At 46.0% G+C, this 24,409-nt stretch overlaps 2 protein-coding genes across 3 annotated transcripts; one reads left to right on the forward strand and one right to left on the reverse strand.

Annotated features, from left to right (window-relative positions):
* Positions 1-325: 325 nt before the first annotated feature.
* On the reverse strand, positions 326-11,463 carry TAF10 (TATA-box binding protein associated factor 10). Its single transcript, XM_073558853.1, has 5 exons — positions 11,227-11,463; positions 2,330-2,487; positions 1,986-2,050; positions 776-890; positions 326-671 (listed from the first exon to the last, which is right to left on the reverse strand). Exons 1-5 carry the CDS (start codon positions 11,405-11,407, stop codon positions 582-584), a joined length of 609 nt encoding a protein of 202 aa, XP_073414954.1. The 5' UTR covers positions 11,408-11,463; the 3' UTR covers positions 326-581.
* Positions 11,464-11,472: 9 nt separating this feature from the next.
* On the forward strand, positions 11,473-23,397 carry PGAP2 (post-GPI attachment to proteins 2). Of its 2 annotated transcripts, none has more exons than XM_073558851.1 (6): positions 11,473-11,619; positions 15,180-15,357; positions 15,607-15,847; positions 15,923-16,017; positions 16,857-16,965; positions 22,243-23,397. In XM_073558851.1, the coding sequence occupies exons 2-6, from the start codon at positions 15,187-15,189 to the stop codon at positions 22,371-22,373; spliced, it is 747 nt and encodes a 248-aa protein (XP_073414952.1). In that variant the 5' UTR covers positions 11,473-11,619; positions 15,180-15,186; the 3' UTR covers positions 22,374-23,397. The 2 variants fall into 2 exon arrangements, with proteins under 2 accessions (XP_073414952.1, XP_073414951.1); XM_073558850.1 differs by having other exon boundaries at positions 11,474-11,619; positions 15,923-16,029.
* Positions 23,398-24,409: the final 1,012 nt, after the last annotated feature.

Raw genomic sequence — 24,409 nt, forward strand, 5'->3', positions numbered from 1 at the left:
CTGTGCAACAGTCGTCTGGCACTGAGCGCAGCGCTCCTCACCGACCAGATCTTCTGCCAGGTTCAGCCTATGGGGTCACGGTCAGGGGACAAACCTACACTAGATTAGCAGAGTGATCAGCAACGGCAAATACCGGGAGAGGTAGGGGGTGTACTTACTTTATCAGCTCCGGATTAGACACCAGAGCCTGTGCTTTCCTCGTTCACACATCAGGTTTTTTGAAGGTGGGGAATATATATATATATATATATATATATATATATATATATATATTATAAATGTAAGTTTCCCTTGCAGTAGTGAATAATGATTTGCACCGTGAACATTCATGAAATCCACGTCTCTATTTCTTCATTTACATCCACTACAGAAAACAAACCCCCCAAAAAGGTGCAATATACAGCGCAGCCCCCACAAACATGGCAGCTGGGAGCAGACACGGAGCAGAGAACCCCAAAGAGGGAAACGGCTCCAAAACAGTCACAGGGAGGCGTCAGCGATCGGACCCCCACCCCTATATACACAGGTCACATGACGCCAGCAGGAACGTGGCAAGAACATGGAGGAGGCCATGAGCCACACTATGTGAAGTAATGCGGCTTCTTCACATTCACGCCGTATTCTGCCAGCGCCGGGGACAGGTCCTCCATGGTCAGCGTGTACTTCTTGTCCTGGAGAGGGGGAGGAAGGCACAAGTTACACGAGCGTCACAGACAGGACCGGTGGCAGCACCCCCATGTGGCGGACGACCCCATAAAGCAGCGCCATCACCCACCTTGCTCTTACTGCGGGAACTCCCGGACGCCGTGCCCTTCATCTTACAGTGCTGGAGGGCGTCATTAGCGATGTCCGAGATAAACTTCTGTGCGGCCAAAGAGATGAGCCGGATACTGAGGAGAGAAGAGACGAGGGTCAGACGCCAGTGCGAGACCCCCCCTCCCCCCAGTGTGGTACAAGCCAGACACCAGTGCGAGACCCCCCCCCCAGTGTGGTACAAGCCAGACACCAGTGCGAGACCCCCCCCCCCAGTGTGGTACAAGCCAGACACCAGTGCGAGACCCCCCCCCCCAGTGTGGTACAAGCCAGACACCAGTGCGAGACCCCCCCCCCCCAGTGTGGTACAAGCCAGACACCAGTGCGAGACCCCCCCCCCCCCCAGTGTGGTACAAGCCAGACACCAGTGCGAGACCCCCCCCCCCCCAGTGTGGTACAAGCCAGACACCAGTGCGAGACCCCCCCCCCCCCAGTGTGGTACAAGCCAGACACCAGTGCGAGACCCCCCCCCCCAGTGTGGTACAAGCCAGACACCAGTGCGAGACCCCCCCCCCCCCAGTGTGGTACAAGCCAGACACCAGTGCGAGACCCCCCCCCCCCCCAGTGTGGTACAAGCCAGACACCAGTGCGAGACCCCCCCCCCCCCAGTGTGGTACAAGCCAGACACCAGTGCGAGACCCCCCCCCCCCCAGTGTGGTACAAGCCAGACACCAGTGCGAGACCCCCCCCCCCCCAGTGTGGTACAAGCCAGACACCAGTGCGAGACCCCCCCCCCCCCCCCAGTGTGGTACAAGCCAGACACCAGTGCGAGACCCCCCCAGTGTGGTACAAGCCACAGACACCAGTGCGAGACCCCCCCCCCCCCCCCAGTGTGGTACAAGCCACAGACACCAGTGCGAGAGAGACCCCCCCCCCCCAGTGTGGTACAAGCCACAGACACCAGTGCGAGAGAGACCCCCCCCCCCAGTGTGGTACAAGCCACAGACACCAGTGCAAGACCCCACGGTGTGACACCATGTACAGGCTCCAGTGTAAACCCCACCACCACCAATATCCCCCTACTGTGACACCGGCTGCTCCTCTTATATCCCCCTGTACCGTAATAAGATGTGATATCACCGCTCCTCTTATATCCCCCTGTACTGTAATAAGATGTGATATCCCCCTGTACTGTAATAAGATGTGATATCACCCTGTACTGTAATACTCACATCCTGGGGTCTGAAGCCTCGAATCCTGCCCGGTTTAGATAATATCCAGTGACGGCATCTGGAATCTGACAGAGAAGAATAGATCTGCGGTCAGCAATGATTAGTGTGAATACTACGGCTAGTGACGTTCTAGACTGAGGAGCTGCTGCAGAGGCCTCTCCGGGATCTCTGCGCCTTCAGTGCAATACTCACAATTCAGCAATTTCTATATAAGAAGATTTTGATAATTGTGATCTCCAGGAGCAACATCAATGGACAAGTGGTGACAGTAGATATCACATAATACGGCTATACAGCACCTGCCGAGAGACAGGAAGAACTACAAGTACCAGAAGGTCACCTACCGTAGGTGTATAATCCTCCAGCTGCATCAGGAAATCCACAAGTGGGGTGGTGGAGATGACCGGCTTAATGTCTCCATTGATCACACCCGGCGGCAGGTACACACCATTGGAAAGGGAACTTTCAACAGGAGCCGTGGCCGAAGCTGCAGATACCGGAACTACAAGACAAAAGTGATGAGACATTAGCGAGTACAGGAGAAGCGAAAGGCTGTGTGTGATAAGAGGCGTTCCTGTACTGATCCTGAGTTACCCTCCTGTATTATCCTCCAGAGCTGCACTCACTATTCTGCTGGTGCAGTGACTGTGTACATACATTACATTACTGATCCTGAGTTACCTCCTGTATTATACTCCAGAACTGCACTCACTATTCTGCTGGTGCAGTCACTGTGTACAGACATTACATTACTGATCCTGAGTTACCTCCTGTATTATACTCCAGAACTGCACTCACTATTCTGCTGGTGCAGTCACTGTGTACAGACATTACATTACTGATCCTGAGTTACCTCCTGTATTATACTCCAGAGCTGCACTCACTATTCTGCTGGTGCAGTCACTGTGTACATACATTACATTACTGATCCTGAGTTACCTCCTGTATTATACCCCAGAGCTGCACTCACTATTCTGCTGGTGCAGTCACTGTGTATATACATTACTGATCCTGAGTTACATCCTGTATTATACCCCAGAGCTGCACTCACTATTCTGCTGGTGCAGTCACAGTGTACATACATTACTGATCCTGAGTTACCTCCTGTATTATACCCCAGAGCTGCACTCACTATTCTGCTGGTGCAGTCACTGTGTATATACATTACTGATCCTGAGTTACATCCTGTATTATACCCCAGAGCTGCACTCACTATTCTGCTGGTGCAGTCACTGTGTACATACATTACATTACTGATCCTGAGTTACCTCCTGTATTACACCCCAGAGCTGCACTCACTATTCTGCTGGTGCAGTCACTGTGTATATACATTACTGATCCTGAGTTATATCCTGTATTATACCCCAGAGCTGCGCTCACTATTCTGCTGGTGCAGTCACTGTGTACATACATTACATTACTGATCCTGAGTTACCTCCTGTATTACACCCCAGAGCTGCACTCACTATTCTGCTGGTGCAGTCACTGTGTACATACATTACTGATCCTGAGTTACATCCTGTATTATACTCCAGAGCTGCACTCACTATTCTGATGGTGCAGTTGCTGTGTACATACATTACTGATCCTGAGTTACCTCCTGTATTATACCCCAGAGCTGCACTCACTATTCTGCTGGTGCAGTCACTGTGTACATACATTACTGATCCTGAGTTACATCCTGTATTATACTCCAGAGCTGCACTCACTATTCTGCTGGTGCAGTCAGCGTCGGACTGGAACACCTTGGGCCCACCAGAGAAAATCATTCTTGGGGCCCACTATGTAGCTGCATAGAGTTAAATACCAGACCACCAATTATGCGGTAAAACACGCTAATATCCGGGTATAATGTAAGGTTGTACATGTCTTAATTATGTAGCAGGAGTTGGGGTAGCCCCCTCATAGAATATAAAGCAGCCATCTCATAGGGTATAATACTGCCCCCCCTCATAGGGTAGAGATAGATAGAGATATAATAATAATATAGACATATATAGATAGATATAGAGATAAATATATAGATAGATGGCTATAAATAAAAATAGATAGAGAGACAGAGAGACAGATAGAGAGACAGATAGAGAGACAGAGATAATAGCTAGATATAGAGATATATATAGAGATAGATAGCTAGATATAGAGATATATATAGAGATAGATAGCTAGATATAGAGATATATAGAGATAGATAGCTAGATATAGAGATATATATAGAGATAATAGCTAGATATAGAGATATGTATAGAGATAGATAGAGTTAGAAAGATAGATAGATAGAGAGATAGAGAGATAGAGAGATAGAGAGATAGAGAGATAGAGAGATAGAGAGATAGAGAGATAGAGAGATAGAGAGATAGAGAGATAGAGAGATAGAGAGATAGAGAGATAGAGAGATAGAGAGATAGAGAGATAGAGAGATAGAGAGATAGAGAGATAGAGAGATAGAGAGATAGAGAGATAGAGAGAGATAGAGAGAGAGAGAGAGAGAGAGATAGAGAGAGATAGAGAGAGATAGAGAGAGAGATAGAGAGAGATAGAGAGAGATAGAGAGAGAGATAGAGAGAGATAGAGAGAGAGATAGAGAGAGATAGAGAGAGAGATAGAGAGAGATAGAGAGAGAGAGATAGATAGAGAGAGATAGATAGAGAGAGATAGATAGAGAGAGATAGATAGAGAGAGATAGATAGAGAGAGATAGATAGAGAGAGATAGATAGAGAGAGATAGATAGAGAGAGATAGCGATATATAGATAGCTATAGAGAGATATAGAGATAGAGAGAAATAGATATAGATATAGAGATAGATATATAGAGCGATAGATAGCGAGAGATATAGATATAGAGAGATAGATACAGAGAAAAGATATAGAGATAGATAACGGATAGATAAATAGATAGATATAGATATTAGATAGAGATATAGATAAAGATAGATAGATATAGATGGTAGCTAGATAGATAATAAATATAGAGATAATAGATATAGAGATAGAGTAAGATAGATAGATATAGATAGACATAATAGATAGATATAGAGATATATAGAGATATATAGAAAGATATAGAGATAGATGTAGAGATAGAAAGATAGATAGATATAAAGATAGAGCGATAGATAGAGATAGATATAGAAATAGATATAGATAATGGATAGATATAGAGATAGATAGATATAGATAATAGATAGAGATAGAAAGATAGATATAAGAGAGAGAGATATATAGAGAGAGACAGATAGAGAGAGCGAGAGAGATATAAAAAAAAAAAAAAAACCCACAATACTCACCTCTCCTCCTCGCTCCCACGCTGATCCCGGCCTCAGTGTCAGGAGCTGCCCCCTCTGCCAGACACACAGCGGGTACGTGATGTAGTGACGTCATCGCGCACTGGCTGTGAGCCAGGAGCAGAGAGGACTGAGGGCGGCGCCGGCCCTGATTTACAGCTGTAGTCTGCAGAGCGGCTTACTGGGCTGGGGGCGGGGCCTCTGGGGGTGGAGACCTGAAATGATATGCTTCGCAGTGAATATTCATTTCTCTTTAGCAGCGGGGACAGGGGCTCCTGCCTCCTGACACCCGCTGCTGCTCCGCTGGCAGGGGCCCCCATAGCAGCTGCATGGTGTGCGACACACCACTGGCTGGGGGCCCCTGGAGCAGCGGGGGCCCTAGGCAACTGCTGGCCCTGTATGCCAGCAGGTGCCAGGGCCCACCAGATGCCAGGGCCCACCGGAGAATCCTCCGGTTCTCCGGTGGGCCAGTCCGACGCTGGGTGCAGTCACTGGGTACATACATTACTGATCCTGAGTTACATCCTGTATTAGGCTAGTTTCACACTAGCGCTTTGGAGCGCAGCGGCGGCCTGCGCACGGCCGCCGCTAAGCCCCGCCCCCTACCACGCCTCCGCCGGTAGCTCTGCCTACCGGTGCATGACGCTGCATGCGTCCCCTATCTTTATCACTGGGGGCGCAGGCCGTGCGCAGTATGCGTTTGGCGGCGCATGTGTCCTTTTGACGGTGCGCCGACCTGCGCCAAACGCAACCTGCTGCAGTTTGGTTGCGCTCGGCGCACCGTCAAAAACGCGCATGCGCCGCCAAACGCATACTGCGCACGGCCTGCGCCCCCAGTGATAAAGATAGGGGACGCAGGACGCATGCAGCGTCATGCACCGGTAGGCAGAGCTACCGGCGGAGGCACGGCAGGGGGCGGGGCTTAGCGGCGGCCGTGCGCAGGCCGTCGCTGCGCTCAAAAGCGCAAGTGTGAAACTAGCCTTATACTCCAGAGCTGCGCTCACTATTCTGCTGGTGCAGTCACTGTGTACATACATTACATTACTGATCCTGAGTTACATCCTGTATTATACCCCAGAGCTGCACTCACTATTCTGCTGGTGCTGTCACTGTGTACATACATTACTGATTCTGAGTTACCTCCTGTAATATACTCCAGAGCTGCACTCACTATGCACATACATTACATATCCTGAGTTAAATTCTGTATTATACTCCAGAGCTGCACTCACTATTCTGCTGGTGCAGTCACTGTGTACAGACATTACATTACTGATCCTGAGTTACCTCCTGTATTATACCCCAGAGCTGCACTCACTATTCTGCTGGTGCAGTCACTGTGTACATACATTACATTACTGATCCTGAGTTACCTCCTGTATTATACCCCAGAGCTGCACTCACTATTCTGCTGGTGCAGTCACTGTGTATATACATTACTGATCCTGAGTTACATCCTGTATTATACTCCAGAGCTGCACTCACTATGCACATACATGACATATCCTGAGTTAAATTCTGTATTATACTCCAGAGCTGCACTCACTATTCTGCTGGTGCAGTCACTGTGTACATACATTACATTACTGATCCTGAGTTACCTCCTGTATTATCCTACAGAGCTGCACTCACTATTCTGCTGGTGCAGTCACTGTGTACATACATTACATTACTGATCCTGAGTTACATCCTGTATTATACTCCAGAGCTGCACTCACTATTCTGCTGGTGCAGTCACTGTGTACATACATTACATTACTGATCCTGAGTTACATCCTGTATTATACCCCAGAGCTGCACTCACTATTCTGCTGGTGCAGTCACTGTGTACATACATTACATTACTGATCCTGAGTTACATCCTGTATTATACTCCAGAGCTGCACTCACTATTCTGCTGGTGCAGTCACTGTGTACATACATTACATTACTGATCCTGAGTTATATCCTGTATTATACTCCAGAGCTGCACTCACTATTCTGCTGGTGCAGTCACTGTGTACATACATTACATTACTGATCCTGAGTTACCTCCTGTATTATCCTACAGAGCTGCACTCACTATTCTGCTGGTGCAGTCACTGTGTACATACATTACATTACTGATCCTGAGTTACACTCCAGAGCTGCACTCACTATTCTGCTGGTACAGTCACTGTGCACATACATTACTGATCCTGAGTTACATCCTGTATTATACTCCAGAGCTGCACTCACTATTCTGCTGGTGCAGTCACTGTGCACATACAATACATTACTGATCCTGAGTTACATCCTGTATTATACGCCAGAGCTGCACTCACTATTCTGCTGGTGCAGTCACTGTGTACATACATTAAATTACTGATCCTGAGTTACATCCTGTATTATACCCCAGAGCTGCACTCACTATTCTGCTGGTGCAGTCACTGTGTACATACATTACATTACTGATCCTGAGTTACATCCTGTATTATACCCCAGAGCTGCACTCACTATTCTGCTGGTGCAGTCACTGTGTACATACATTACTGATCCTGAGTTACATCCTGTATTATACCCCAGAGCTGCACTCACTATTCTGCTGGTGCAGTCACTGTGTACATACATTACATTACTGATCCTGAGTTACATCCTGTATTATACTCCAGAGCTGCACTCACTATTCTGCTGGTGCAGTCACTGTGTACATACATTACATTACTGATCCTGAGTTACATCCTGTATTATACTCCAGAGCTGCACTCACTATTCTGCTGGTGCAGTCACTGTGTACATACATTACATTACTGATCCTGAGTTACATCCTGTATTATACTCCAGAGCTGCACTCACTATTCTGCTGGTGCAGTCACTGTGTACATACATTACATTACTGATCCTGAGTTACCTCCTGTATTATACCCCAGAGCTGCACTCACTATTCTGCTGGTGCAGTCACTGTGTACATACATTACATTACTGATCCTGAGTTACATCCTGTATTATACTCCAGAGCTGCACTCACTATTCTGCTGGTGCTGTCACTGTGTACATACATTACATTACTGATCCTGAGTTACATCCTGTATTATACTCCAGAGCTGCGCTCACTATTCTGCTAGTGCAGTCACTGTGTACATACATTACATTACTGATCCTGAGTTACATCCTGTATTATACCCCAGAGCTGCACTCACTATTCTGCTGGTGCAGTCACTGAGTGCATACATTACATTACTGATCCTGAGTTACATCCTGTATTATACTCCAGAGCTGCACTCACTGTGTACATACATTACTTTACTGATCCTGAGTTACATCCTGTATTATACCCCAGAGCTGCACTCACTATTCTGCTGGTGCAGTCACTGTGTACATACATTACATTACTGATCCTGAGTTACATCCTGTATTATACCCCAGAGCTGCACTCACTATTCTGCTGGTGCAGTCACTGTGTACATACATTACATTACTGATCCTGAGTTACCTCCTGTATTATACCCCAGAGCTGCACTCACTATTCTGCTGGTGCAGTCACTGTGTATATACATTACTGATCCTGAGTTACATCCTGTATTATACTCCAGAGCTGCACTCACTATTCTGCTGGTGCAGTCACTGTGTACATACATTACATTACTGATCCTGAGTTACATCCTGTATTATACCCCAGAGCTGCACTCACTATTCTGCTGGTGCAGTCACTGTGTACATACATTACATTACTGATCCTGAGTTACATCCTGTATTATACTCCAGAGCTGCACTCACTATTCTGCTGGTGCAGTCACTGTGTACATACATTACATTACTGATCCTGAGTTATATCCTGTATTATACCCCAGAGCTGCACTCACTATTCTGCTGGTGCAGTCACTGTGTACATACATTACATTACTGATCCTGAGTTACATCCTGTATTATAATCCAGAGCTGCACTCACTATTCTGCTGGTGCAGTCACTGTGTACATACATTACATTACTGATCCTGAGTTACATCCTGTATTATACCCCAGAGCTGCACTCACTATTCTGCTGGTGCAGTCACTGTGTACATACATTACATTACTGATCCTGAGTTACATCCTGTATTATACTCCAGAGCTGCACTCACTATTCTGCTGGTGCAGTCACTGTGTACATACATTACATTACTGATCCTGAGTTACATCCTGTATTATAATCCAGAGCTGCACTCACTATTCTGCTGGTGCAGTCACTGTGTACATACATTACATTACTGATCCTGAGTTACATCCTGTATTATACTCCAGAGCTGCACTCACTATTCTGCTGGTGCAGTCACTGTGTACATACATTACATTACTGATCCTGAGTTACCTCCTGTATTATACCCCAGAGCTGCGCTCACTATTCTGCTGGTGCAGTCACTGTGTACATACATTACATTACTGATCCTGAGTTACCTCCTGTATTATACCCCAGAGCTGCACTCACTATTCTGCTGGTGCAGTCACTGTGTACATACATTACTGATCCTGAGTTACCTCCTGTATTATACCCTAGAGCTGCGCTCACTATTCTGCTGGTGCAGTCACTGTGTACATACATTACATTACTGATCCTGAGTTACCTCCTGTATTATACCCCAGAGCTGCGCTCACTATTCTGCTGGTGCAGTCACTGTGTACATACATTACATTACTGATCCTGAGTTACCTCCTGTATTATACCCCAGAGCTGCGCTCACTATTCTGCTGGTGCAGTCACTGTGTACATACATTACATTACTGATCCTGAGTTACATCCTGTATTATACCCCAGAGCTGCACTCACTATTCTGCTGGTGCAGTCACTGTGTACATTACATTACTGATCCTGAGTTACATCCTGTATTATACCCCAGAGCTGCACTCACTATTCTGCTGGTGCAGTCACTGTGTACATTACATTACTGATCCTGAGTTACCTCCTGTATTATACTCCAGAGCTGCACTCACTATTCTGCTGGTACAGTCACTGTGTACATATATTACATTACTGATCCTGAGTTACATCCTGTATTATACCCCAGAGCTGCGCTCACTATTCTGCTGGTGCAGTCACTGTGTACATACATTACATTACTGATCCTGAGTTACATCCTGTATTATACTCCAGAGCTGCACTCACTATTCTGCTGGTGCAGTCACTGTGTACATACATTACATTACTGATCCTGAGTTACCTCCTGTATTATACCCCAGAGCTGCACTCACTATTCTGCTGGTGCAGTCACTGTGTACATACATAACATTACTGATCCAGAGTTACATCCTGTATTATACTCCAGAGCTGCACTCACTATTCTGCTGGTGCAGTCACTGTGTACATACATTACTGATCCTGAGTTACATCCTGTATTATACCCCAGAGCTGCACTCACTATTCTGCCGGTGCAGTCACTGTGTACATACATTACTGATCCTGAGTTACCTCCTGTATTATACTCCAGAGCTGCACTCACTATTCTGCTGGTGCAGTCACTGTGTACATACATTACATTACTGATCCTGAGTTACATTCTGTATTATACTCCAGAGCTGCGCTCACTATTCTGCTGGTGCAGTCACTGTGTACATTACATTACATTACTGATCCTGAGTTACATTCTGTATTATACTCCAGAGCTGCACTCACTATTCTGCTGGTGCAGTCACTGTGTACATTACATTACATTACTGATCCTGAGTTACATTCTGTATTATACTCCAGAGCTGCACTCACTATTCTGCTGGTGCAGTCACTGTGTACATACATTACATTACTGATCCTGAGTTACCTCCTGTATTATACCCCAGAGCTGCACTCACTATTCTGCTGGTGCAGTCACTGTGTACATACATTACATTACTGATCCTGAGTTACATTCTGTATTATACTCCAGAGCTGCACTCACTATTCTGCTGGTGCAGTCACTGTGTACATACATTACTGACCGACCGTCCGCACCCCCCCGGCCTCCATGTCAGCCATCCCCGTCAGTCTCACCGCTCGCCCGTCGCTCTCCCGGGTCTCTCCCTGGTATTCCAGCTCCGGTGCCGGCGGCTGTAGTGGCCGCTGGTCCAGGTTTGGGGATGTTGGCCGGGCTCGGTTTGTTTTCAGTCACAGCCCCGGGAGGCGCCGGTTGTGCGGACACCGCGGACTCCGGCACTGGTTCTGCTGTGCTCATCTTTTCACTGTCAACTTCCGATCTAAAGCGGAACTGCCAGAGACACGTGACGATGAGAACGTAATGACGTCGGGCACGCAAATTACGACTTGTTGCTGATAACAACGTTATGTTGTTCCGCCATATTGCTACACCCGGAAGTGGCGGCGCTGCTGTCTGGTCTGTGTTCATGCACTGATTTCTGAAGAGACGGGGTCTCGTCCTGCGCCCAGGTACCGGCTGAGCCTCCGGGGCCCGGTGTGCCTGGCATGAGTCTTCTGTGCTTCTCCCTCCTGTCTGCACTGCGGCCTCTGCTCTCTGTCTTGTGCTGCTCCTGACCTGCTGCGCTTACTGTGGCGTCCTGATGAAGCCTCCTCCAGCCCTGTGTCCTGCTCACTGGTGACCACCGTCTCCCGGTCACCTCCCCCCCCCCCCCCCCGTCCTGTGTGTCCGCCATCTCCCGGTCACCTTCCCCCCCCCCCCCCCCCCGTCCTGTGTGTCCGCCATCTCCCGGTCACCTTCCCCCCCCCCCCCGTCCTGTGTGTCCGCCATCTCCCGGTCACCTTCCCCCCCCCCCCCGTCCTGTGTGTCCGCCATCTCCCGGTCACCTTCCCCCCCCCCCCCCCCGTCCTGTGTGTCCGCCATCTCCCGGTCACCTTCCCCCCCCCCCCCGTCCTGTGTGTCCGCCATCTCCCGGTCACCTTCCCCCCCTCCGTCCTGCGTGTCCACCGTCTCCCGGTCACCTTCCCCCCCCCCCCCTCCGTCCTGCGTGTCCGCCGTCTCCCGGTCACCTTCCCCCCCCCCCCCGTCCTGTGTGTCCGCCATCTCCCGGTCACCTTCCCCCCCCCCCCCCGTCCTGTGTGTCCGCCATCTCCCGGTCACCTTCCCCCCCCCCCCCCCCCGTCCTGTGTGTCCGCCATCTCCCGGTCACCTTCCCCCCCCCCCCCCGTCCTGTGTGTCCGCCATCTCCCGGTCACCTTCCCCCCCCCCCCCCGTCCTGTGTGTCCGCCATCTCCCGGTCACCTTCCCCCCCCCCCCCCCGTCCTGTGTGTCCGCCATCTCCCGGTCACCTTCCCCCCCCCCCCCGTCCTGTGTGTCCGCCATCTCCCGGTCACCTTCCCCCCCCCCCCGTCCTGCGTGTCCGCCGTCTCCCGGTCACCTTCCCCCCCCCCCTCTTGTGTGTCCGCCGTCTCCCGGTCGCTCCCCCCTTTTCCCGTGTGTCTGCCGTCTTCCGGTCGCTCCCCCCTTTTCCCGTGTGTCTGCCGTCTCCCGGTCGCTCCCCCCTTTTCCCGTGTGTCCGCCGTCTTCCGGTCGCTCCCCCCTTTTCCCGTGTGTCCGCCGTCTTCCGGTCGCTCCCCCCTTTTCCCGTGTGTCCGCCGTCTCCCGGTCGCTCCCCCCTTTTCCCGTGTGTCCGCCGTCTCCCGGTCGCCCCCCCCCCCCCCTTTTCCCGTGTGTCCGCCGTCTTCCGGTCGCCCCCCCCCCCCTTTTCCCGTGTGTCCGCCGTCTTCCGGTCGCCCCCCCCCCCCCCTTTTCCCGTGTGTCCGCCGTCTTCCGGTCGCCCCCCCCCCCCTTTTCCCGTGTGTCCGCCGTCTTCCGGTCGCCGCCCCCCCCATTCTTCTGTGACCGTTGTCTCCCAGTGCCCCCCCCCCCTTTTTGTCCTCCTATCCCGGTCTCCTCTCCTTCTTCCGATCATGTGACACGGTAACGTTTCCCCTTTTTAGCTGTGAGCATTCTGTGTCCGTCATTGCGTTATGCAGCTGCAGGGCAAGGAGTGGTGTCTCCATTATACTGTGTGCTGGGTGTTGTAGTTCCCCCGGACATCCTCAGGTTGTTGTCCTCTGTGTAATGTCACCGGACTGGATTCCTTCCCTGATACAAAAAATGTCGGACTGTATACTCATTTTGCCGAACTGAAGAGACCCAGCATTATATTAAAAACAACAATATTTTATTGAAATTTGTTAAAATTGCTTGTAAAAAAACCAGAATGCCCAGCAGGGAGGAATCAGAGCGCCAAAGGCACAACAAAAATTATAATCGATATCATGTAGGTAATCCTATACATAAATCAATTTATCCTGGGCAAATAAACATAAATTGCAGCTGAAAATACAGACACAATGTTAACTGTGTTGCTAATTACATGTGGGCCTAGATACTATAGAACGCTGACAGTGCAAACACAATATTAGCTATAAGGCCAATTATATGTAAACCTAAACACTAGACTCCAGTTCCATCAGCATAATTAGTATCATTATGGATAACAAATTCTAAGAACAATAAAGAAAAGGAGTAGTACAAAGGCACAATTACCTCGTGTAAACAGGCGTCTATAGCAGTGCGTGGCGTGACCTCCCCTATCCCAACGCGCGTTTCGCAATCGCTTCTTCCGGGGGCGTGTTAGAGGTGAGTGTGTCATATGATTATATACCCCAGGGAGCCAATAGGAAGCCGTGACATCACAGGGAAGGATCCGTTCCTTCAGATATTTCAGGCGCATGCGCCGATCTGTGCAGCCGAGTATAACATCACTTCCCGTGATGCGCTCCTTGAGCCGTAGACTAGTACTAGTGCGGCTCAATAGTGGAGCGCTCCTGGACGCAAACGGCGCTACAGATTCTGCGCATGCGCAGAATATCATCATTAGTCTTTAGTCTTAAGTGCACTATTATTAGTATTCACTTGATTGTTATGCTGATCTCCTTTGTTATTGGAGGTCATTGATTTATTAACATTAAAGCACCGATATATATTATGCACAGTTTATTCACATTATCCATATCCCTGATGATAGTGCGCATGCGCAGAATCTGTAGCACCGCTCGCTTCCAGGAGCGCTCCAGTATTGAGCCGCATGCGTACTAGTGTACGGCTCAAGGAGCGCGTCACCGGAAGTGATGTTATACTCTGCTGCACAGATCGGCGCACGCGCCTGAAATATCTGAAGGAACGGATCCTTCCCTGTGATATGTCACGGCTTCCTATTGGCTCCCTGGGGTATATAATCATATGACACACTCACCTCTAACGCGCCCCCGAAAGAAGCGATTGCGAAATTGCGCGCGTTGGGGTAGGGGAGGTCACGCCACGCACTGCTATAGATGCCTGTTTACACGAGGTAATTGTGCCTTTGTACTACTCCTTTTCTTTATTGTTCTTAGGATTTGTTATCCATAATGATACTAATTACGCTGATGGGACTGGAGTCTAGTGTTTAGGTTTACATATAATTGGCCTTATAGCTAATATTGTGTTTGCACTGTCAGCGTTCTATAGTATCTAGACCCACATGTAATTAGCAACACAGTTAACATTGTGTCTGTATTTTCAGCTGCTAATTTATGTTTATTTGCCCAGGATAAATTGATTTATGTATAGGATTACCTACATGATATAGATTATAATTTTTGTTGTGCCTTTGGCGTTTTGATTCCTCCCTGCTGGGCATTCTGTTTTTTTTTTTTTACAAGCAATTTTAACAAATTTCAATAAAATATTGTTGTTTTTATTATAATGCTGGGTCTCTTCAGTTCGGCAAAATGAGTATACAAGTCCGACATTTTTTGTATCATTGTGGTTTAATGAAGTGCCAGTATATTTGGTATAAGGACTACTTGCTGATTTATGGATTCCTTCCCTGCAGGCTCATAGTTAAGTCTCCGGCGCGGCGCTCTACAAGACGCCTGTCAGCAGCTCAGCCGTCTGCGCCCTGAGATTGCTGTATGTCCTGCGCGGTGGCCGGAGTTAGTCTGCGCTTCTCCTCACCACCTTTCTCTCTCTATCTTCGCAGTCTCAGGATGCCTCACGTCCCGCTGTTGATGCCCCCTGACCGCGGCGGTGCCCTCTTCAGCCTGAAGTTCACCACGTTCGCGGTGGCCACCGTCTGTCTGCCGCTCTGCGGTTTCCTCTTCTGCATCGTTTGGTCGCTGATTTTTAACTTTGATGAGACGACAGCTACACACTGCGGGGTGAGCAGGAGCGCAGTGCGTCCGAGCTGGGACCTGGGGTGCGTCATGTGGCGGTACTATAAAGGTGCAGAAGATGACGCACCTGCAACGTCGGGGTGGATTGTGGGTAATGCAGGATTGGAGACGAGCCCCTGAGGTCCTGAATGTGCAGACCGAGCCCCCCAGACTCTAAGGAACGTGTCCCGTGTGACCACAGCCTGATGGGTCAGACACTGGTGATCGCTGACGTCACTAATTTCTTTATTCCAGGTGTATAATTTCCTGCCGTCCATCAGCGCTGCCATAGGGGGGGTGACCCCGCAGCGGTACGTCTGGCGGCTGTGCATCGGCTTGCACTCGACCCCCCGCCTGCTCGTAGCGGTGGCATACCTCAACTTCTACATGACAGGGGGCAGCTCGTTCTGGAGATGTCACATTAACTTCCTACTCAATGTGTTTGAGATCCTCTGCCTGCTCCTCCTGACCTATGTGTCCTCCAATGAGAACCACGGTGAGACCACTGCCCCCGAGACCCCAATGATCCCACATTCTCCCCTGCACTGGCTCACCCTACCTCTCTCTGCAGGAATCCATCAGCTGGCCTTCATCTTCTTCATGTTCTTCTCCCTTGGGTACATGATGGTCACCATCAGGATATGGAGCCTGTCCAGGAAATTCTCTGTAAGTGCTGAGGTAAGACGTCCACACAGGACACACACACGGGAGAAGATGGTCCTCTACTCCAGTCACTTCCAGAGCTGCAGTCACCTCTCCCAAAATGTACTGCTGTTGTGGGCGATTCATGGGAAGCTAAAACCTTGCATGTCTCGCATGCACCACAGCAAAACCAGCGCTGGTCACTCCCAAAGAGCCCCTGTCCATACTAATGACCGCAGCTCCGGATGTGACTGGAGATCACTGGTCAAAGGTGCAACCATCAAGGAGTCGGGTGCTGCGCTGGCGCCATCTCCAGGAGGTGGTGGTGATCTGCACTTTGTGATCGCTGCATGTCATTAAAGAGACGATGCAAAGTAAGAAAGAAATAAAGACAATCAGAAGATGCCGGGAGACCGGAACAACAATAGTGGAGTCATCAAAATGTCGCCAAATATTCCAAACCGGACACTGCAGCTAAAGAGTGTGGACTACAACCCCAAAATCAGAAGCATGGGGGCAACAGATCAAACCAGGAGATGTCACACCTGACTAGACCGAGACTCGCTGACGGAAGGGTCCGGGGAAGAGGGGCTCGTTCTATGTCGTCAGCTGTGTGTGTTGGGTGGGGGAGAACTGATCAGAGGGTCCTACACTCGCCTGTCACAGACAAGACCCTGAGCAACATGGAGGTGTCCAACCTGCTCTCCAGCCAGAAAGTGTCACAGCCCCGGACCCCGCGAGGGGAACACCGCAATCGCCAATTTACATGTCATAGTTTGGGGTCAGATTACCGTCTGGTTGCAAAACCATTCATAACATTCACACTGTTAATATAATAAATATATCGCTTTCTTCTGCTCTAGGAACGTAGATCATACAGATGGAAGCAATGTCTGTTCCTGCTCAATCTGGCATCATTCCTGATCTCGCTGGTGTTCTACTATCACCATAATGCGTCCTGCAAAAGTGGAAGTAAGGGAACGGCGCTGGCTCCTAATGAATGTAACCTGTTATGTACTGCTCCTATGTGCAAGAATATAACTACTATAATACTGCTCCTATGTGCAAGAATATAACTACTATAATACTGCCCCCTATGTATAAGAATATAACTACTATAATACTGCTCCTATGTACAAGAATATAACTACTATAATACTGCTCCTATGTACAAGAATATAACTACTATAATACTGCTCCTATGTACAAGAATATAACTACTATAATACTGCCCCCTATGTATAAGAATATAACTACTATAATACTGCTCCTATGTACAAGAATATAACTACTATAATACTGCTCCTATGTACAAGAATATAACTACTATAATACTGCTCCTATGTACAAGAATATAACTACTATAATACTGCTCCTATATACAAGAATATAACTACCATAATACTGCCCCCTATGTATAAGAATATAACTACTATAATACTGCTCCTATGTACAAGAATATAACTACTATAATACTGCCCCCTATGTACAAGAATATAACTACTATAATACTGCCCCCTATGTACAAGAATATAACTACTATAATACTGCTCCTATGTACAAGAATATAACTACTATATACAGCTCCCTATGTACAAGTATATAACTACTATAATACTGCTCCTATGTACAACAATATATCTACTATATTACTGCCCCTATATACAAGAATATAACTACTATAATACTGCCCCCTATGTACAAGAATATAACTACTATAATACTGCTCCCTATGTACAAGAATATAATTACTATAATACTGCCCCCTATGTACAAGAATATAACTACTATAATACTGCTCCCTATGTACAAGAATATAACTACTATAATACTGCCCCTATGTGCAAGAATATAACTACTATATACAGCTCCCTATGTACAAGAATATAACTACTATAATACTGCCCCCTATGTACAAGAATATAACTACTATAATACTGCTCCCTATGTACAAGAATATAATTACTATAATACTGCCCCCTATGTACAAGAATATAACTACTATAATACTGCTCCCTATGTACAAGAATATAACTACTATAATACTGCCCCTATGTGCAAGAATATAACTACTATAATACTGCTCCTATATACAAGAATATAACTACTATAATACTGCCCCTATGTACAAGAATATAACTACTATAATACTGCCCCCTATGTACAAGAATATAACTACTATAATACTGCTCCCTATGTACAAGAATATAACTACTATATACTGCTCCCTATGTACAAGAATATAACTACTATAATACTGCTCCCTATGTACAAGAATATAACTACTATAATACTGCCCCCTATGTACAAGAATATAACTACTATAATACTGCCCCCTATGTACAAGAATATAACTACTATAATACTGCTCCCTATGTACAAGAATATAACTACTATAATACTGCCCCTATGTACAAGAATATAACTACTATAATACTGCCACTATGTACAAGAATATAACTACTATAATACTGCTCCTATGTACAAGAATATAACTACTATAATACTGCCCCTATGTGCAAGAATATAACTACTATAATACTGCCCCCTATGTACAAGAATATAACTACTATAATACTGCCCCCTATGTACAAGAATATAACTACTATAATACTGCCCCCTATGTACAAGAATATAACTACTATAATACTGCCCCCTATGTACAAGAATATAACTACTATAATACTGCTCCCTATGTACAAGAATATAATTACTATAATACTGCTCCCTATGTACAAGAATATAATTACTATAATACTGCTCCCTATGTACAAGAATATAACTACTATAATACTGCCCCTATGTGCAAGAATATAACTACTATAATACTGCTCCTATATACAAGAATATAACTACTATAATACTGCTCCTATATACAAGAATATAACTACTATAATACTGCTCCTATATACAAGAATATAACTACTATAATACTGCCCCCTATGTACAAGAATATAACTACTATAATACTGCCCCCTATGTACAAGAATATAACTACTATAATACTGCCCCCTATGTACAAGAATATAACTACTATAATACTGCCCCTATGTACAAGAATATAACTACTATAATACTGCCCCCTATGTACAAGAATATAACTACTATAATACTGCTCCTATATACAAGAATATAACTACTATAATACTGCTCCCTATGTACAAGAATATAACTACTATAATACTGCTCCTATATACAAGAATATAACTACTATAATACTGCCCCTATGTACAAGAATATAACTACTATAATACTGCTCCTATATACAAGAATATAACTACTATAATACTGCCCCCTATGTACAAGAATATAACTACTATAATACTGCCCCCTATGTACAAGAATATAACTACTATAATACTGCCCCCTATGTACAAGAATATAACTACTATAATACTGCTCCCTATGTACAAGAATATAACTACTATAATACTGCTCCCTATGTACAAGAATATAATTACTATAATACTGCTCCCTATGTACAAGAATATAACTACTATAATACTGCCCCTATGTGCAAGAATATAACTACTATAATACTGCTCCTATATACAAGAATATAACTACTATAATACTGCTCCTATATACAAGAATATAACTACTATAATACTGCCCCCTATGTACAAGAATATAACTACTATAATACTGCCCCCTATGTACAAGAATATAACTACTATAATACTGCCCCCTATGTACAAGAATATAACTACTATAATACTGCCCCCTATGTACAAGAATATAACTACTATAATACTGCCCCCTATGTACAAGAATATAACTACTATAATACTGCCCCCTATGTACAAGAATATAACTACTATAATACTGCCCCCTATGTACAAGAATATAATTACTATAATACTGCCCCCTATGTACAAGAATATAACTACTATAATACTGCCCCTATGTACAAGAATATAACTACTATAATACTGCCCCTATGTACAAGAATATACCTACTACAGTCATGGCCAAAAGTATTGACACCCCTGCAATTCTGTCAGATAATACTCAGTTTCTTCCTGAAAATGATTGCAAACACAAATTCTTTGTTGTTATTATTATCTTCATTTAATTTGTCTTAAATGAAAAAACACAAAAAGAATTGTCCTAAAGCCAAATTGGATATAATTCCACACCAAACATAAAAAAGAGGGTGGACAAAAGTATTGGCACTGTGCGAAAAATCATGTGATGCTTCTGTAATTTGTGTAATTAACAGCACCTGTAACTTACCTGTGGCACCTAACAGGTGTTGGCAATAACTAAATCACACTTGCAGCCAGGTGACATGGATTAAAGTTGACTCAACCTCTGTCCTGTGTCCTTGTGTGTACCACATTGAGCATGGAGAAAAGAAAGAAGACCAAAGAACTGTCTGAGGACTTGAGAAAGCAAATTGTGAGGAAGCCTGAGCAATCTCAAGGCTACAAGTCCATCTCCAAAGACCTGAATGTTCCTGTGTCTACCGTGCGCAGTGTCATCAAGAAGTGTAAAGCCCATGGCACTGTGGCTAACCTCCCTAGATGTGGCCGGAAAAGAAAAATTGACAAGAGATTTCAACGCAAGATTGTGCGGATGTTGGATAAAGAACCTCGACTAACATCCAAACAAGTTCAAGCTGCCCTGCAGTCCGAGGGTACAACAGTGTCAACCCGTACTATCCGTCGGCGTCTGAATGAAAAGGGACTGTATGGTAGGAGACCCAGGAAGACCCCACTTCTTACCCCGAGACATAAAAAAGCCAGGCTGGAGTTTGCCAAAACTTACCTGAAAAAGCCTAAAACGTTTTGGAAGAATGTTCTCTTGTCAGATGAGACAAAAGTAGAGCTTTTAGGGCAAAAGCATCAACATAGAGTTTACAGGAGAAAAAAGAGGCATTCAAAGAAAAGTACACGGTCCCTACAGTCAAACATGGCGGAGGTTCCCTGATGTTTTGGGGTTGCTTTGCTGCCTCTGGCACTGGACTGCTTGACCGTGTGCATGGCATTATGAAGTCTGAAGACTACCAACAAATTTTGCAGCATAATGTAGGGCCCAGTGTGAGAAAGCTGGGTCTCCCTCAGAGGTCATGGGTCTTCCAGCAGGACAATGACCCAAAACACACTTCAAAAAGCACTAGAAAATGGTTTGAGAGAAAGCACTGGAGACTTCTAAGGTGGCCAGCAACGAGTCCAGACCTGAATCCTATAGAACACCTGTGGGGAGATCTAAAAATGGCAGTTTGGAGAAGGCACCCTTCAAATATCAGGGACCTGGAGCAGTTTGCCAAAGAAGAATGGTCTAAAATTCCAGCAGAGCATTGTAAGAAACTCATTGATGGTTACCGGAAGCGGTTGGTCGCAGTTATTTTGGCTAAAGGTTGTGCAACCAAGTATTAGGCTGAGGGTGCCAATACTTTTGACCGGCCCATTTTTGGAGTTTTGTGTGAAATGATCAATGTTTTGCTTTTTGCGTCATTCTCTTTTGTGTTTTTTCATTTAAGACAAATTAAATGAAGATAATAATACCAAAGAATTTGTGTTTGCAATCATTTTCAGGAAGACACTGAATATTATCTGACAGAATTGCAGGGGTGTCAATACTTTTGGCCATGACTGTATAATACTGCCCCTATGTACAAGAATATAACTACTATAATACTGCCCCCTATGTCCAAGAATATAACTACTATAATACTGCTCCTATGTACAAGAATATAACTACTATAATACTGCCCCTATGTACAAGAATATAACTACTATAATACTGCTCCTATGTACAAGAATATAACTGCTATAATACTGCCCCTATGTACAAGAATATAACTACTATAATACTGCTCCTATGTACAAGAATATAACTACTATAATACTGCCCCTATGTATAAGAATATAACTGCTATAATACTGCCCTCTATGTACAAGAATATAACTACTATAATACTGCCCCTATGTATAAGAATATAACTATAATACTGCTCCTATGTACAAGAATATAACTACTATAATACTGCTCCTATGTACAAGAATATAACTACTATAATACTGCCCCTATGTACAAGAATATAACTACTATAATACTGCCCCTATGTATAAGAATATAACTATAATACTGCCCCTATGTATAAGAATATAACTATAATACTGCCCCTATGTATAAGAATATAACTATAATACTGCCCCTATGTACAGTAATGTAGCCATTTTCGGCACAGTGCTCTATTCTTTGTCCTCTCTCCATCTTGACTTCTGGCGTTTTCTTCTGCAGCTTACTCGGCCTTTGCGTTCTTCGAGTATCTGGTGGTCTTGTCTAATATGGGCTTTCACATGACGGCTTGGTGGGACTTCGGCAGTAAGGAGCTGGTGGTGTGCTCCCCAGAGGAGGAGAAGCGTATCTGAGGAGGGGTCCTGACTCCTTCATTCCTGAGCGGTGACGCATTATGTGGGCGACCATCGCTGTGATGTCAGCAGTAAATCGGGACTGAGACCTGATGTGTGAGTTACAGCTGGAGTATCCGCCATCCTCCACCCCGCAGACAGGCGCTGCCCGTCACCCTCTGCCCCCTGGTCTTGGTTTGGTGGCTCTGGTGTGTGGTGATTGTTAGTAATGTACGGCACCGCCCTGCAGTGGAGGGTACACTACAATCTGTAATGCTTCCCGCAGACTCCAGGGGGGCGCCGCTATGTTATTACCCCTCGTATCGGATGGCCTGTGCCGGTTTGGCTGTACGGTTCTGAGGATTCCTCTGTCCTTCTCGTACGGCGCTGACTGTTGTGAATGACGGACAGCAGTGCGGAGTTAGAGATTTCTGTATTTTTGGTAATTGTTATTAATTATTGTGCTGGCTCCGTTATTAATCTGGATCAGTAATATTTGGGGGCTGGCACAGATAACTGGTGCGATCAATGGATCAGGAGGGATCGTGGTGGAGGAGAGGGACTCGTTCTCCGAGTCTCATCACGGCGTATCGGAATAATGGCCGTAACTTCTACTAAGAGACTGGTTACACCAGAGGCGCGACATCCGGATACAGCAGTGCAGAAGGATGGCGGATGCCAGGGATCGGGAGCAGTCCGAGCTCCGCAGCCCCCGCCGGACGTCTCTGCACTTTATTGTTTCTTCCTCTCCGTCTTCCACGAGTCATCCCTTTGTCGGTCGACGTCGCTCTATTTTTCTCTTGTTTTTTTGCGGTTTGAGTTGTAGCTGTGAATGACGCCGGTCTCTTTACCGTATAGAAAATCGGAGGGAAAAAAGGATTTATCAACTTCATCAACACAGTCAGTCTGTGATGTTTTTCTGTGTAGGTAAAAAATGAGCCGGTGTCTGATCCTCCCGGTGACTACGATCAGCGCGGCTACAGGAACTGGTTTAGTATTTTGTTTTTTTTAATACATTTTTAAATAAAAAATAATTAATTTCTGAGTCCCGTTATTGTTTCTCTTCGCGGCGTTCCTGCCGTGAGAGGCCTCGCGCTTCTATGGAACGCTGCGGTTTTTATTCATGCCGTTCTGAGGATCAATACAACATTGTAATCACATATTTTGGGAAAGTTTCTGTGACCGAAAAATGTCAATTGTGACGTCTCAATATTTCTTCATGCGACATTTACCTCCTGATTTAGTTCATAGCGTGTCGAATGTATGTAGGAATCTCCCAGATCAGATATTTGCAGGTGCAGTCATTCTTTTTAATGCTTTTTATTTATATTTTTAACGTTATCTGTGGGTTTTGCAGCTGCGATCTGTATGAGTTCACGTGTGTAACAGCAACCAAACTGTTTATATGCCGCCTCTGAAGCAGCAGCAGCAGGCGGAGCGAGCTGTGATTGCTGCCTCTATTGCGCTGCTCTGTACCTGCTGACTATGGCACTCACATACCGCTGCTTCCACTGCTTCCAAAAACACTAAGTGTTTAATCAATGTTGTGACATAATTCATGTGAAAGTGACTTTTTCTGGACTTGCTGAGTATCACATTAATAATATACCATATTATGTGCTGCGTTATCAAACTTCACACTGGACCTCCAGCAGCTTGGATTGTGGCCTCCACTCTTCCTCCAGGCTCTGGGACTTTCATTTCCAAGGTCTAGTGTGAAGTCTCCACAATCAGTGATGGCTGGGGAGCCATGTCATCTGCTGGTGTAGGTCCACTGTGTTTTATCAAGACCAAAGTCAGCGCAGCCGTCTACAAGGACATGTTAGAGCTCTTCATGCTTCCCACTGCCGACAAGCTTTATGGAGATGGAAATGTCATTCTCCAGCAGGACTTGGCCCCTGTCCCCACGGCCAAAAGTACCAATACCTGGTGTACACACAACAGTATCACTGGGCTTGATTGGCAGCAAACTCGCCTGACCTTAACCCCATAGAGATCTATGGAGTATTGTCAAGAGGAAGACGAGACACCAGACCCCACAATGCAGACGAGCTGAA

Source organism: Dendrobates tinctorius, unplaced genomic scaffold (assembly GCF_039654945.1).
Source record: "Dendrobates tinctorius isolate UK_male_01 unplaced genomic scaffold, ASM3965494v1 ptg000259l, whole genome shotgun sequence".
Classification (NCBI taxonomy): Eukaryota; Metazoa; Chordata; class Amphibia; order Anura; family Dendrobatidae; genus Dendrobates; species Dendrobates tinctorius.